Source organism: Oncorhynchus nerka, unplaced genomic scaffold (genome assembly GCF_034236695.1).
Source record: "Oncorhynchus nerka isolate Pitt River unplaced genomic scaffold, Oner_Uvic_2.0 unplaced_scaffold_1093, whole genome shotgun sequence".
Lineage (NCBI taxonomy): Eukaryota > Metazoa > Chordata > Actinopteri > Salmoniformes > Salmonidae > Oncorhynchus > Oncorhynchus nerka.
The window spans coordinates 26,730-41,725 of record NW_027040227.1 but is presented as its reverse complement, the minus strand read 5'-3'; the positions used below and the strand labels follow the sequence as shown (position 1 = coordinate 41,725).

The 14,996-nt window shown below is 46.6% G+C and overlaps 1 protein-coding gene across 1 annotated transcript in view; it reads left to right on the top strand.

The window, feature by feature from the left end:
• Positions 1–14,286, top strand: part of LOC135570123 (tripeptidyl-peptidase 2-like) — an 84,240-nt gene extending 69,954 nt beyond the window's left edge. Inside the window, 5 exon segments of the mRNA XM_065016191.1 lie at positions 4,670–4,732; positions 4,734–4,802; positions 8,279–8,379; positions 9,893–9,989; positions 14,110–14,286. Coding sequence (XP_064872263.1) covers positions 4,670–4,732; positions 4,734–4,802; positions 8,279–8,379; positions 9,893–9,989; positions 14,110–14,271 — 492 coding nt within the window. The 3' untranslated portion in view covers positions 14,272–14,286.
• The last annotated feature ends 710 nt before the right edge of the window (positions 14,287–14,996 follow it).

Sequence of the window (14,996 nt, the reverse complement as noted above, 5' to 3'; positions counted from 1 at the left end):
GTCAATCAGTCAATCAATCAATCAGTCAATCAATCAATCAGTCAGTCAATCAATCAGTCAAGTTCTCCTCTCTGCTGGAGAAGAGCTCCCTGACTGAAGCTTTTCCTGTCCTGGTACTGACTCTCAGTCAAACAGTCAGTCAGTCAGTCAGTCAGTCAGTCAGTCCCAGTATATATTTCATAAGAAATGCAGTCAACAATATGCGTGTAAACAATAGGGCTGTCCCCGAAAAAAGTTTTTGTTTTGGTCGACCGAGTCGTCTGTTCTTTCGACCAATCGATTGGTAGAAATGTTAAAACTATTTCTTTCCATTTCTAGGAACATCCTGTTTGAATAGAATCAGCTATAGGTACAGTACCTGGTACTGTAGGCTACTGAGCCTGTCTGATGCTTTAAGCACTGCCATTAAAACTGAAGACACACAAATTACTAAAGAGGGAGAGATCAATATAGGAGAAAATAACCTGTTCCCTGCCCCTCCTCCTCCTCCCGCTGCCAGTACACTCTGGTTACCGTTACTCCAGGTACGCTCCTGAAGTTACCGGCTCCGGAAGTTACCGGTACACTCTGGAAGTTACGGAAGTTACGCTCCTGAAGTTACCGGTACGCTCCTGAAGTTACCGCTCCGGAAGTACGGTACTCCGAAGTTACGATGCGCTCCTGAAGTTACCGGTTGCGCTCCGGAAGTTGCCGGCTCCGGAAGTTGCCGATACGCTCCTGGAAGTTACCGGTACGCTCCTGAAGTGCGCTCTGAAGATTACCGGTACGCTCCTGAAGTTACCGTGCGCTCCGGAAGTTGCCGATGCGCTCCGGAAGTTGCGGTGCGCTCCGAAGTTACCGATGCGCTCCTGAAGTTACCGTGCGCTCCTGAAGTTACGCTCCTGAAGTTACCGGTACGCTCCGGAAGTTACCGGTACGCTCCGGAAGTTACCGGTACGCTCCGGGAAGTTACCGGTACGCTCCGGGAAGTTACCGGTACGCTCCGGAAGTTACCGGTAACTGGCTACACCAGCGGTCGGCAGCCTTTTCCATGTGGAGTGCCAAGTTACCGTTTCTACTTATCTGCGATATGATTTTCATGTCATTAGTTTCATTTTAATTTATAATAACGTCTTCGTATCTCAACATTAATGTCATTAATTATTAATTTAATTAATTATAATTAATTAATAAAGGTTAATCAAATCTAAATGAAAATGATAGAAACCTGAAAAGTTACTTCTATTCCCGTTACCAACTATGTAAAAACAGCCTACATGAAACCAACAAATAAAAACCAGCCCACAGATAGAACATAACCTGATTAAAAATAGCTATCCTATAAATCACATTGTCTACACATGGCCTGTCTGCAAGGAACTAGAAACATTGTATCAACTATAAACTTATTCTCACGCTTTGGGCCATTGATCTCCAGACACACAGCTGGAGGCTATTTGCACCAGTAATGAGCGGTAATCAGGTAGGTCTAATTTACACCAGGGATGAGCAGTAATCAGGTAGGTCTAATTTACACCAGGGATGAGCAGTAATCAGGTCTAATTTACACCAGGGATGAGCAGTAATCAGGTCTAATTTACACCAGGGATGAGCAGTAATCAGGTCTAATTTACACCAGGGATGAGCAGTAATCAGGTTTAATTTACACCAGGGATGAGCAGTAATCAGTTCTAATTTACACCAGGGATGAGCAGTAATCAGGCCTAATTTACACCAGGGATGAGCAGTAATCAGTTCTAATTTACACCAGGGATGAGCAGTAATCAGGTCTAATTTACACCAGGGATGAGCAGTAATCAGGTTTAATTTACACCAGGGATGAGCAGTAATCAGTTCTAATTTACACCAGGGATGAGCAGTAATCAGGCCTAATTTACACCAGGGATGAGCAGTAATCAGTTCTAATTTACACCAGGGATGAGCAGTAATCAGTTCTAATTTACACCAGGGATGAGCAGTAATCAGGTCTAATTTACACCAGGGATGAGCAGTAATCAGTTCTAATTTACACCAGGGATGAGCAGTAATCAGGTAGGTCTAATTTACACCGGGGATGAGCAGTAATCAGTTCTAATTTACACCAGGGATGAGCAGTAATCAGGTCTAATTTACACCAGGGATGAGCAGTAATCAGGTCTAATTTACACCAGGGATGAGCAGTAATCAGGTAGTCTATAGACCTACTATGTGTAATCAGGGCCAGGTAGTCTATAGGTCTACTTCTATGTGTCATCAGGTAGTCTATAGGTCTACTTCTATGTGTCATCAGGTAGTCTATAGGTCTACTTCTATGTGTCATCAGGTAGTCTATAGGTCTACTTCTATGTGTCATCAGGTAGTCTATAGGTCTACTTCTATGTGTCATCAGGTAGTCTATAGGTCTACTTCTATGTGTAATCAGGGCCAGGTAGTCTATAGGTCTACTTCCATGTGTAATCAGGTAGTCTATAGGTCTACTTCTATGTGTAATCAGGTAGTCTATAGGTCTACTTCTATGTGTCATCGGGTAGTCTATAGACCTACTTCTATGTGTCATCGGGTAGTCTATAGACCTACTTCTATGTGTAATCAGGTAGTCTATAGGTCTACTTCTATGTGTAATCAGGTAGTCTATAGGTCTACTTCCATGTGTCATCAGGGCCAGGTAGTCTATAGGTCTACTTCTATGTGTCATCAGGTAGTCTATAGGTCTACTTCCATGTGTAATCAGGTAGTCTATAGGTCTACTTCTATGTGTCATCAGGGCCAGGTAGTCTATAGGTCTACTTCTATGTGTCATCAGGTAGTCTATAGGTCTACTTCTATGTGTAATCAGGTAGTCTATAGGTCTACTTCTATGTGTCATCAGGTAGTCTATAGGTCTACTTCTATGTGTAATCAGGGCCAGGTAGTCTATAGGTCTACTTCTATGTGTCATCAGGTAGTCTATAGGTCTACTTCTATGTGTCATCAGGTAGTCTATAGGTCTACTTCTATGTGTCATCAGGTAGTCTATAGGTCTACTTCTATGTGTAATCAGGTAGTCTATAGGTCTACTTCTATGTGTCATCAGGTAGTCTATAGGTCTACTTCTATGTGTCATCAGGTAGTCTATAGGTCTACTTCCATGTGTCATCAGGTAGTCTATAGGTCTACTTCTATGTGTAATCAGGGTCAGGCGTCTATAATGGATTAGTCCAATCAGACTCTACTGAGACAGGCGTGAATCAGACAGGCGTGAATCAGACAGGCGTCTGATCGACTAAAAAGATCTCGGTCGACCAACAGCCTATCGACCAATCAAATGACCAGGGGACTAAAGGATGCTGTTTTGACTGAGTGTCTCTCCTCTAGTCGGGGAGGACAGTAGAGTTATGTGATGCTGTTTTGACTGAGTGTCTCTCCTCTCTAGTCAAGGAGGACAGTAGAGTTATGTGATGCTGTTTTGACTGAGTGTCTCTCCTCTCTAGTCAAGGAGGACAGTAGAGTTATGTGATGCTGTTTTGACTGAGTGTCTCTCCTCTCTAGTCAGGGAGGACAGTAGGGTTATGTATCTCTGTGATGCTGTTTTGACTGAGTGTCTCTCCTCTCTAGTCGGGGAGGACAGTAGAGTTATGTGATGCTGTTTTGACTGAGTGTTTCTCCTCTCTAAGTCAGGTAGAGTTATGTGATGCTGTTTTGACTGAGTGTCCATCCTCTAGTCAGGGAGGACAGTAGAGTTATGTGATGCTGTTTTGACTGAGTGTTTCTCCTCTCTAGTCAGGGAGGACAGTAGAGTTATGTGATGCTGTTTTGACTGAGTGTCTCTCCTCTCTAGTCAGGGAGGACAGTAGGGTTATGTATCTCTGTGATGCTGTTTTGACTGAGTGTCTCTCCTCTCTAGTCGGGGAGGACAGTAGAGTTATGTGATTCTGTTTTGACTGAGTGTCTCTCCTCTCTAGTCGGGGAGGACAGTAGAGTTATGTGATGCTGTTTTGACTGAGTGTCTCTCCTCTCTAGTCGGGGAGGACAGTAGAGTTATGTGATGCTGTTTTGACTGAGTGTCTCTCCTCTCTAGTCAAGGAGGACAGTAGAGTTATGTGATGCTGTTTTGACTGAGTGTCTCTCCTCTCTAGTCAGGGAGGACAGTAGGGTTATGTATCTCTGTGATGCTGTTTTGACTGAGTGTCTCTCCTCTCTAGTCAAGGAGGACAGTAGAGTTATGTGATGCTGTTTTGACTGAGTGTCTCTCCTCTCTAGTCGGGGAGGACAGTAGAGTTATGTGATGCTGTTTTGACTGAGTGTCTCTCCTCTAGTCGGGGAGGACAGTAGAGTTATGTGATGCTGTTTTGACTGAGTGTCTCTCCTCTAGTCGGGGAGGACAGTAGAGTTATGTGATGCTGTTTTGACTGAGTGTCTCTCCTCTCTAGTCGGGAGGACAGTAGAGTTATGTGATGCTGTTTTGACTGAGTGTCTCTCCTCTCTAGTCAGGGAGGACAGTAGGGTTATGTATCTCTGTGATGCTGTTTTGACTGAGTGTCTCTCCTCTCTAGTCGGGAGGACAGTAGAGTTATGTGATGCTGTTTTGACTGAGTGTCTCTCCTCTCTAGTCGGGGGAGGACAGTAGAGTTATGTGATGCTGTTTTGACTGAGTGTCTCTCCTCTCTAGTCAAGGAGGACAGTAGAGTTATGTGATGCTGTTTTGACTGAGTGTCTCTCCTCTCTAGTCGGGAGGACAGTAGAGTTATGTGATGCCCGGTGGTGGGCCAGCCTTCGGTGACGACACCGTTGACTACAGTATCTCCTTCCACGGCCTGACCACCTCACCGTCACCTCTACACATAGTGAGTATATACACACCACCTCACCCTCACCTCTACACATAGTGAGTATATACACCTCACCTCTACACATAGTGAGTATATACACCTCACCTCTACACATAGTGAGTATATACACCTCACCTCTAGTCATAGTGAGTATATACACCTCACCTCTACACATAGTGAGTATATACACCTCACCTTACACATAGTGAGTATATACACCTCACCTCTACACATAGTGAGTATATACACCTGATGCTCTTTTGAGTGAGTATATACACCTCACCTCTACACATAGTAGAGTATATACACCTGTTTTGACATAGTGAGTATATACACCTCACCTCTAGGACAGTGAGTATATACACCTGTTTTGACTGAGTATATACACCTCACCTCTACACATAGTGAGTATATACACCTACCTCTGATGCTAGTGAGTATATACACCTCACCTCTACACATAGTGAGTATATACACCTCACCTCTGTTTTAGTGAGTATATACACCTCACCTCTACACATAGTGAGTATATACACCGCCCATAGTGGGCACACCTTAGTGAGTATATACACCTCACCTCTACACATAGTGAGTATATACACCTCACCTCTACACATAGTGAGTATATACACCTCACCTCTACACATAGTGAGTATATACACCTCACCTCACCTCTACACATAGTGAGTATATACACCTCACCTCTCTACACATAGTGAGTATATACACCTCACCTCTACACATAGTGAGTATATACACCTCACCTCTCTACACATAGTGAGTATATACACCTCACCTCACCTCTACACATAGTGAGTATATACACCTCACCTCTACACATAGTGAGTATATACACCTCACCTCACCTCTACACATAGTGAGTATATACACCTCACCTCTACACATAGTGAGTATATACACCTCACCTCTACACATAGTGAGTATATACACCTCACCTCACCTCTACACATAGTGAGTATATACACCTCACCTCACCTCTACACATAGTGAGTATATACACCTCACCTCTACACATAGTGAGTATATACACCTCACCTCTACACATAGTGAGTATATACACCACCTCTACACATAGTGAGTATATACACCTCACCTCTACACATAGTGAGTATATACACCACCTCTACACATAGTGAGTATATACATCTCACCTCTACACATAGTGAGTATATACACCTCACCTCTACACATAGTGAGTATATACACCTCACCTCTACACATAGTGAGTATATACACCTCACCTCTACACATAGTGAGTATATACACCTCACCTCTACACATAGTGAGTATATACACCCACCTCACCTCTACACATAGTGAGTATATACACCCACCTCTACACATAGTGAGTATATACACCTCACCTCTACACATAGTGAGTATATACACCTCACCCTCACACATAGTGAGTATATACAACTCACCTCTACACATAGTGAGTATATACACTCACCTCTACACATAGTGAGTATATACACCTCACCTCTACACATAGTGAGTATATACACACCACCTCTACACATAGTGAGTATATACACCTCACCTCTACACATAGTGAGTATATACACCTCACCTCTACACATAGTGAGTATATACACCTCACCTCTACACATAGTGAGTATATACACCTCACCTCTACACATAGTGAGTATATACACCTCACCTCTACACATAGTGAGTATTTACACCTCACCTCACCTCTACACATAGTTAGTATATACACCTCACCTCACCTCTACACATAGTTAGTATATACACCTCACCTCACCTCTACACATAGTGAGTATATACACCTCACCTCTACACATAGTGAGTATATACACCTCACCTCTACACATAGTGAGTATATACACCTCACCTCACCTCTATACATAGTGAGTATATACACCTCACCTCTACACATAGTGAGTATATACACCTCACCTCACCTCTACACATAGTGAGTATATACACCTCACCTCACCTCTACACATAGTGAGTATATACACCACCTCTACACATAGTGAGTATATACACCTCACCTCTACACATAGTGAGTATATACACCTCACCTCTACACATAGTGAGTATATACACCTCACCTCTACACATAGTGAGTATATACACCTCACCTCTACACATAGTGAGTATATACACCTCACCTCTACACATAGTGAGTATATACACCACCTCTACACATAGTGAGTATATACACCTCACCTCTACACATAGTGAGTATATACACCTCACCTCTACACATAGTGAGTATATACACCTCACCTCTCTACACATAGTGAGTATATACACACCACCTCTACACATAGTGAGTATATACACCTCACCTCTCTACACATAGTGAGTATATACACCTCACCTCTACACATAGTGAGTATATACACCTCACCTCTACACATAGTGAGTATATACACCTCACCTCTACACATAGTGAGTATATACACCTCACCTCTACACATAGTGAGTATATACACACCACCTCTACACATAGTGAGTATATACACCTCACCTCTACACATAGTGAGTATATACACTCACACATAGTGAGTATATACACTCTACACATAGTGAGTATATACACCTCACCTCTACACATAGTGAGTATATACACCTCACCTCTACACATAGTGAGTATATACACCTCACCTCTACACATAGTGAGTATATACACTCACCTCTACACATAGTGAGTATATATACACCTCACCTCTACACATAGTGAGTATATACACCTCACCTCTACACATAGTGAGTATATACACCTCACCTCTACACATAGTGAGTATATACACCTCACCTCACACTCACCTCACCACATAGTGAGTATATACACCTCACCTCTACACATAGTGAGTATATACACCTCACCTCTACACATAGTGAGTATATACACCTCACCTCTACACATAGTGAGTATATACACCTCACCTCTACACATAGTGAGTATATACACCTCACCTCTACACATAGTGAGTATATACACCACCTCACCTCTACACATAGTGAGTATATACACCTCACCTCACCTCTATACATGGGGTATTGTAATGTCATCGTGGGGTATTGTAATGTCATCGTGGGGTATTGTGATGTCATCGTGGGGTATTGTGATGTCATCGTGGGGTATTGTGATGTCATCGTGGGGTATTGTGATGTCATCGTGGGGTATTGTGATGTCATTACGGGGTATTGTGATGTCATCGTGGGGTATTGTGATGTCATCACGGTGTATTGTGATGTCATCGTGGGGTATTGTGATGTCATCGTGGGGTATTGTGATGTCATCGTGGGGTATTGTGATGTCATCGTGGGGTATTGTGATGTCATCGTGGGGTATTGTGATGTCATTACGGGGTATTGTGATGTCATCGTGGGGTATTGTGTTATTATTCATTATTAGTAATTATAGGACGTACCACAGCACACTGGACCAAAAGTCCTTTCCTTTTCTGACTCATGATTTTTGTCTCACCCAGCATGCATCAGACGGTGTGACTAGTTTTGAGGTGTCCTCTCCCCTGAGGTACGAGGACGTTTCTCCCATCATCACCCTGAAGACTTGGGTCCAGCCGCTCAGGTACAAAACTAAAGAAATACACCCACCCACACGTTTCTCCCAGGGTCACCCTGAAGATCTGTGTGCAGCCACACTGGGACATATGTCTCCAAATACAACCCCCTACCTACCCCTCTACTACCCACCACCTACAGTCTGATATATATACCGGGTTACATTAGTCACTAATCTGGTCAGCTTCGTGATTAACTTCTGTGTTCAAACGTGTTCGTTTTTGTGAGGAAACTCTCAGTTTCTACGTCTCCGTCCTCTCAGAAGGAAACTCTCTACGTCTCCATCCTCTCTGAAGGAAACTGTCAGCTTCTCCGTCCTCTCAGAAGGAAACTCTCAGCTTCTCCGTCCTCTCAGAAGGAAACTCTCAGCTTCTCCGTCTCCATCCTCTCAGAAGGAAACTCTCTACGTCTCCATCCTCTCTGAAGGAAACTGTCAGCTTCTCCGTCCTCTCAGAAGGAAACTCTCAGCTTCTCCGTCCTCTCAGAAGGAAACTCTCAGCTTCTCCGTCTCCATCCTCTCAGATGGAAACTCTCAGCTTCTCCGTCCTCTCAGAAGGAAACTCTCAGCTTCTACGTCTCCATCCTCTCAGAAGGAAACTCTCTACGTCTCCATCCTCTCTGAAGGAAACTCTCAGCTTCTCCGTCCTCTCAGAAGGAAACTCTCAGCTTCTCCGTCCTCTCAGAAGGAAACTCTCAGCTTCTCCATCCTCTCAGAAGGAAACTCTCAGCCCCCCCTCCTTCCTTTCCGGTCCATGTGGGCACACAGACCAGGCACTGGGGACACAGCCGTGTATCTATCCCCAAGCATCCCGTCTATCCCCAAGCATCCCGTCTATCCCCAAGCATCCCATCTATCCCCAAGCATCCCGTCTATCCCCAAGCATCCCATCTATCCCCAAGCATCCCGTCTATCTCCAAGCATCCCGTCTATCCCCAAGCATCCCATCTATCCCAAGCATCCCGTCTATCCCCAAGCATCCCGTCTATCCCCAAGCATCCCGTCTATCCCCAAGCATCCCGTCTATCCCCAAGCATCCCATCTTTTTTCCCAAGCATCCCATCTATCCCCAAGCATCCCATCTATCTCCAAGCATCCCATCTATCCCCAAGCATCCCGTCTATCCCCAAGCATCCCATCTTTTTTCCCAAGCATCCCATCTATCCCCAAGCATCCCATCTATCCCCAAGCATCCCATCTATCTCCAAGCATCCCATCTATCCCCAAGCATCCCATCTATCCCCAAGCATCCCATCTATCCCCAAGCATCCCATCTAGTCCTGACAGGTCGTCTCAGTGTACAGAGTCTAACCCACAGCATCTATCCCCAAGCATCCCATCTATCCCCAAGCATCCCATCTATCCCCAAGCATCCCATCTATCCCCAAGCATCCCGTCTATTCCCAAGCATCCCGTCTATCCCCAAGCATCCCATCTATCCCCAAGCATCCCGTCTATCCCCAAGCATCCCATCTATCCCCAAGCATCCCATCTAAGTCTGCCTGTTTCCTGCTTCTTCCAGACCTCTGAGTTCTAAGATCAAGGCTCTGGGTCACAGAGATGTCCTCCCCAACAACAGACAGCTCTACGAAATCATCCTCACCTACAGCTTCCACCAGGTGAGAGTGTCTAGGTTGTATTGTACACCTCTGTTTGGTGTGTGTGACCTCTCTACCTCTCTACCTCTACCTCTCTACCTCTACCTCTCTCCCTCTACCTCTCCCTCTACCTCTCTACCTCTACCTCTCTACCTCTCTACCTCTCCTCTCTCCTCTACCTCTCTCCTCTACCTCTACCTCTCCCTCTACCTCTCCTCTCTACCTCTCTACCTCTACCTCTCTACCTCTACCTCTCTACCTCTACCTCTCTACCTCTACCTCTCTACCTCTACCTCTACCTCTACCTCTACCTCTCTACCTCTACCTCTCTCCCTCTACCTCTACCTCTCTACCTCTCTACCTCTCTACCTCTACCTCTCTACCTACCTCTACCTCTCTCTCTACCTCTACCCTCTCTACCTCTACCTCTCTACCTCTCTACCTCTACCTCTCTACCTCTCTACCTCTCTACCTCTACCTCTCTACCTCTACCTCTCTCCTCTACCTCTCTACCTCTCTCTACCTCTCCTCTCCCTCTACCTCTCTACCTCTCTCCTCTACCTCTACCTCTCCTCTCCCTCTCTCTACCTCTCCTCTCTACCTCTCTCTACCTCTACCACCTCTCTACACCTCTCTCCCCTCTCTACCTCTCCTCTACCTCTCTCCTCTCTACCTCTCTCCCTCTCTACCTCTCTCTCACCTCTACCTCTCTACCTCTCTACCTCTCTACCTCTCCTCTACCTCTCTACCTCTCTACCTCTACCTCTCCTCTCCTCTCTACCTCTCTCCTCTCTTCTCTACCTCTCCTCTCTACCCTCTCTCTACCTCTCTACCTCTACCTCTCTACCTCTCTACCTCTCTACCTCTCTCCCTCTCTACCTCTCTACCTCTCCTCTCCTCTCCTCTCTACCTCTCTCCTCTCTACCTCTCTACCTCTCTACCTCTCTACCTCTCTACCTCTCTACCTCTCTACCTCTCTCCCTCTCTCCCTCTCTACCTCTCTACCTCTACCTCCTCTCCCTCTACCTCTCCCTCTCTACCTCTCTCCTCTCTACCTCTCCCTCTCTACCTCTACCTCTCTACCTCTCTCTCTACCTCTCTCCCTACCTCTCTCTCCTCTCTACCTCTACCTCTCCTCCCCTCTCCCCTCTCCCTCTCTCCTCTCTCCTCTCTACCTCTCTACCTCTCTACCTCTCTACCTCTCCCTCTCTACCTCTCTCCCTCTCTACCTCTCTACCTCTCTACCTCTCTACCTCTCCTCTACCCTCTACCTCTCTCCTCTCTCCTCTCTACCTCTCTACCTCTCTACCTCTCTACCTCTCCTCTCTCCTCTCTACCTCTCTACCTCTCTACCTCTCTACCTCTCTCCTCTCTACCTCTCTACCTCTCTACCTCTCTACCTCTCTCTACCTCTCTACCTCTCTACCTCCCTCTCTACCTCTCTACCTCTCTACCTCCCTCTCTACCTCTCTCCCTCTCTACCTCTCTCCTACCTCTCTACCTCTCTACCTCTCCCCTCTACCTCTACCTCTCTACCTATATCCCTCTCTACCTCTCTCCCCTCTACCTCTCTACCTATATCCCTCTCTACCTCTCTACCTCTACCTCTCTACCTATATCCCTCCTCTCTACCTCTCTCCCTCTCTCTCTGCCTCTCTACCTCTCTCTACCTCCTCCCCTCTCTACCTCTCTACCTCTCTACCTCTACCTCTCTCCTATATCCCTCTCTACCTCTCTACCTCTCCTCTCTACCTCTCCCTCTCTACCTCTCTCCCTCTACCTCTCTACCTCTACCTCTCTACCTCTCTACCTCTCTCCTCTCCTCCTCTCTCTGCCTCTCTACCTCTCTACCTCTCTACCTCTACCTCTCTACCTCTCTACCTCTCCTCCTCTCCCTCTCTACCTCTCCCTCTCTACCTCTCTGCCTCTCTACCTCTCTACCTCTCTACCTCTCTACCTCTCTACCTCTCTACCTCTCCCTCTCTACCTCTCTACCTCTCTACCTCTCTACCTCTCTACCTCTCTCTCTACCTCTACTCTCTACCTCTCTCCTCTACCTCTCTACCTCTCTCCTCTCTCTCTCCCTCTCTCCTCTCTACCTCTCTCCTCTCTACCTCTCTCCCTCTACCTCTCTACCTCTCTACCTCTCTCCTCTCTACCTCTCTCCCTCTCTACCTCTCTAACTCTCTACCTCTCTCCCTCTCTACCTCTCTCCCTCTACTCCTCTAACTCTCTCCCTCTCTACCTCTCTACCTCTCTACCTCTCTCCCTCTCTACCTCTCTCCTCTCTACCTCTCTCCCTCTCTCCCTCTCTACCTCTCTACCTCTACCTCTCTACCTCTCTCCCTCTCTACCTCTCCTACCTATATCCTCTCTACCTCTCCCCTCTCTACCTCTCTACCTCTCTCTACCTCTCTACCTCTACCTCTCTACCTATATCCCTCTCTACCTCTCTCCCTCTCTACCTCTCTCCCTCTCTACCTCTACCTCTCTCTCCCTACCTCTCTACCTCTCTCCTCCTCTCTCTCTACCTCTACCTCTCCTCTCCCTACCTCTCTCTTTACCTCTCTACCTCTCTACCTCTCTACCTCTACCTCTCTACCTCTACCTCTCTACCTCTCTACCTCTCTACCTCTACCTCTCTACCTCTCTCTACCTCTACCTCTCTACCTCTCTCTCCTCCTCCTCTACCTCTCTACCTCTCTACCTCTCTCTCTACCTCTCTCACCTCTCCTCTACCTCTACCTCTCCTCTCTCTGCCTCTCTCCCTCTCTACCTCTCTACCTCTCTACCTCTCTACCTCTCTACCTCTCTACCTCTCTACCTCTACCTCTCTACCTCTCTACCTCTACCTCTCTACCTCTACCTCTCTACCTCTACCTCTCTACCTCCTCTACCTCTCTACCTCTCTACCTCTCTACCTCTCTCTACCTCTACCTCTCTACCTCTACCTCTCTCCCTATATCCTCTCTACCTCTACCTCTACCTCTCTACCTCTCTCCTCTCTACCTCTCTACCTACCTCTACCTCTCTACTGCTACCTCTCTACCTCTCTCTACCTCTCTCTACCTCTCTACCTCTCCCTCTCTCTGCCTCTCTCTCTCCTCTCTCCCTCTCTCTACCTCTCTCCTCTCTCCTCTCTACCTCTCCTCTCTCCTCTCCCTCTCTCTCTACCTCTCTACCTCTCTACCTCTCTCCTCTACTCTCCCTCTCTCCTCTACCTCTCTACCTCTCTACCTCTCTCTCCTCTCTACCTCTACCTCTCTACCTCTGACCTCTCTACCTCTCTACCTCTGTCCTCTCTCTGACCTCTCTACCTCTCTCCCTCTCTACCTCCAGTACCTCTGACTGACCTCTCTACTCTCTACCTCTCTCCCTCTGTCTACCTCTCTACCTCTCTCCCCTAGCTGTCCAGTACTGTGTGTCTGACCTCTCTACCTCTCTCCTCTCCCCCCTCTGTCCAGTACTGTCTGACCTCTCTACCTCTCTCCCCAGCTGTCCAGTACTGTGTGACTGACCTCTCTACCTCTCTCCCCAGCTGTCCAGTACTGTCTGACCTCTCTACCTCTCTCCCCAGCTGTCCAGTACTGTGTGTGTGACCTCTCTACCTCTCTACCTCTCTCCCCAGCTGTCCAGTACTGTCTGACCTCTCTACCTCTCTACCTCTCTCCCCAGCTGTCCAGTACTGTGTGTGTGACCTCTCTACCTCTCTCCCCAGCTGTCCAGTACTGTCTGACCTCTCTACCTCTCTCCCCAGCTGTCCAGTACTGTGTGACTGACCTCTCTACCTCTCTCCCAGCTGTCCAGTACTGTCTGACCTCTCTACCTCTCTCCCCAGCTGTCCAGTACTGTGTGTGTGACCTCTCTACCTCTCTCCCCAGCTGTCCAGTACTGTGTGACTGACCTCTCTACCTCTCTCCCCAGCTGTCCAGTACTGTGTGTGACCTCTCTACCTCTCTCCCCAGCTGTCCAGTACTGTCTGACCTCTCTACCTCTCTCCCCAGCTGTCCAGTACTGTGTGACTGACCTCTCTACCTCTCTACCTCTCTCCCCAGCTGTCCAGTACTGTGTGACTGACCTCTCTACCTCTCTCCCCAGCTGTCCAGTACTGTGTGTGTGACCTCTCTACCTCTCTCCCCAGCCTAAGTCAGGAGAGGTGACCCCCAGCTGTCCAGTACTGTGTGACCAGTTGTATGAATCAGAGTTTGACTCTCAGCTCTGGATGCTGTTTGACCAGAACAAGAGACTGTTGGGCTCTGGAGACGCCTACCCACACCAGGTAGTAACCACAACACAACCATGATATAACCACAACACAACCATGATATAACCACAATACAACCATGTTATAACTACAACACAACCATGATATAACCACAACACAACCATGATATAACCACAACACAACCATGAATAACCACAACACAACCATGATATAACCACAATACAACCATGATATAACCACAACACAACCATGATATAACCACAACACAACCATGATATAACCACAACACAACCATGATATAACCACAACACAACCATGATATAACCACAATACAACCATGATATAACCACAACACAACCATGATATAACCACAATACAACCATGATATAACCACAACACAACCATGATATAACCACAACACAACCATGATATAACTCTGGACAACACAACCATGATATAACCACAACACAACCAATATAACCATCATATAACCACAACACAACCATGATATAACCATCATATAACCACAACACAACCATGATATAACCATCATATAACCATGACACAACCACGATACAACCATGATATAACCACAACACAACCAGAACAAGAGACTGTTGGGCTCTGGAGACGCCTACCCACACCAGGTAGTAACCACAACACAACCATGATATAACCACAATACAACCATGATATAACCACAACACAACCATGATATAACCACAGATATAACCACAACACAACCAGAACAAGAGACTGCTGGGCTCTGGAGACTCCTACCACACCAGGTAGTAACCACAACA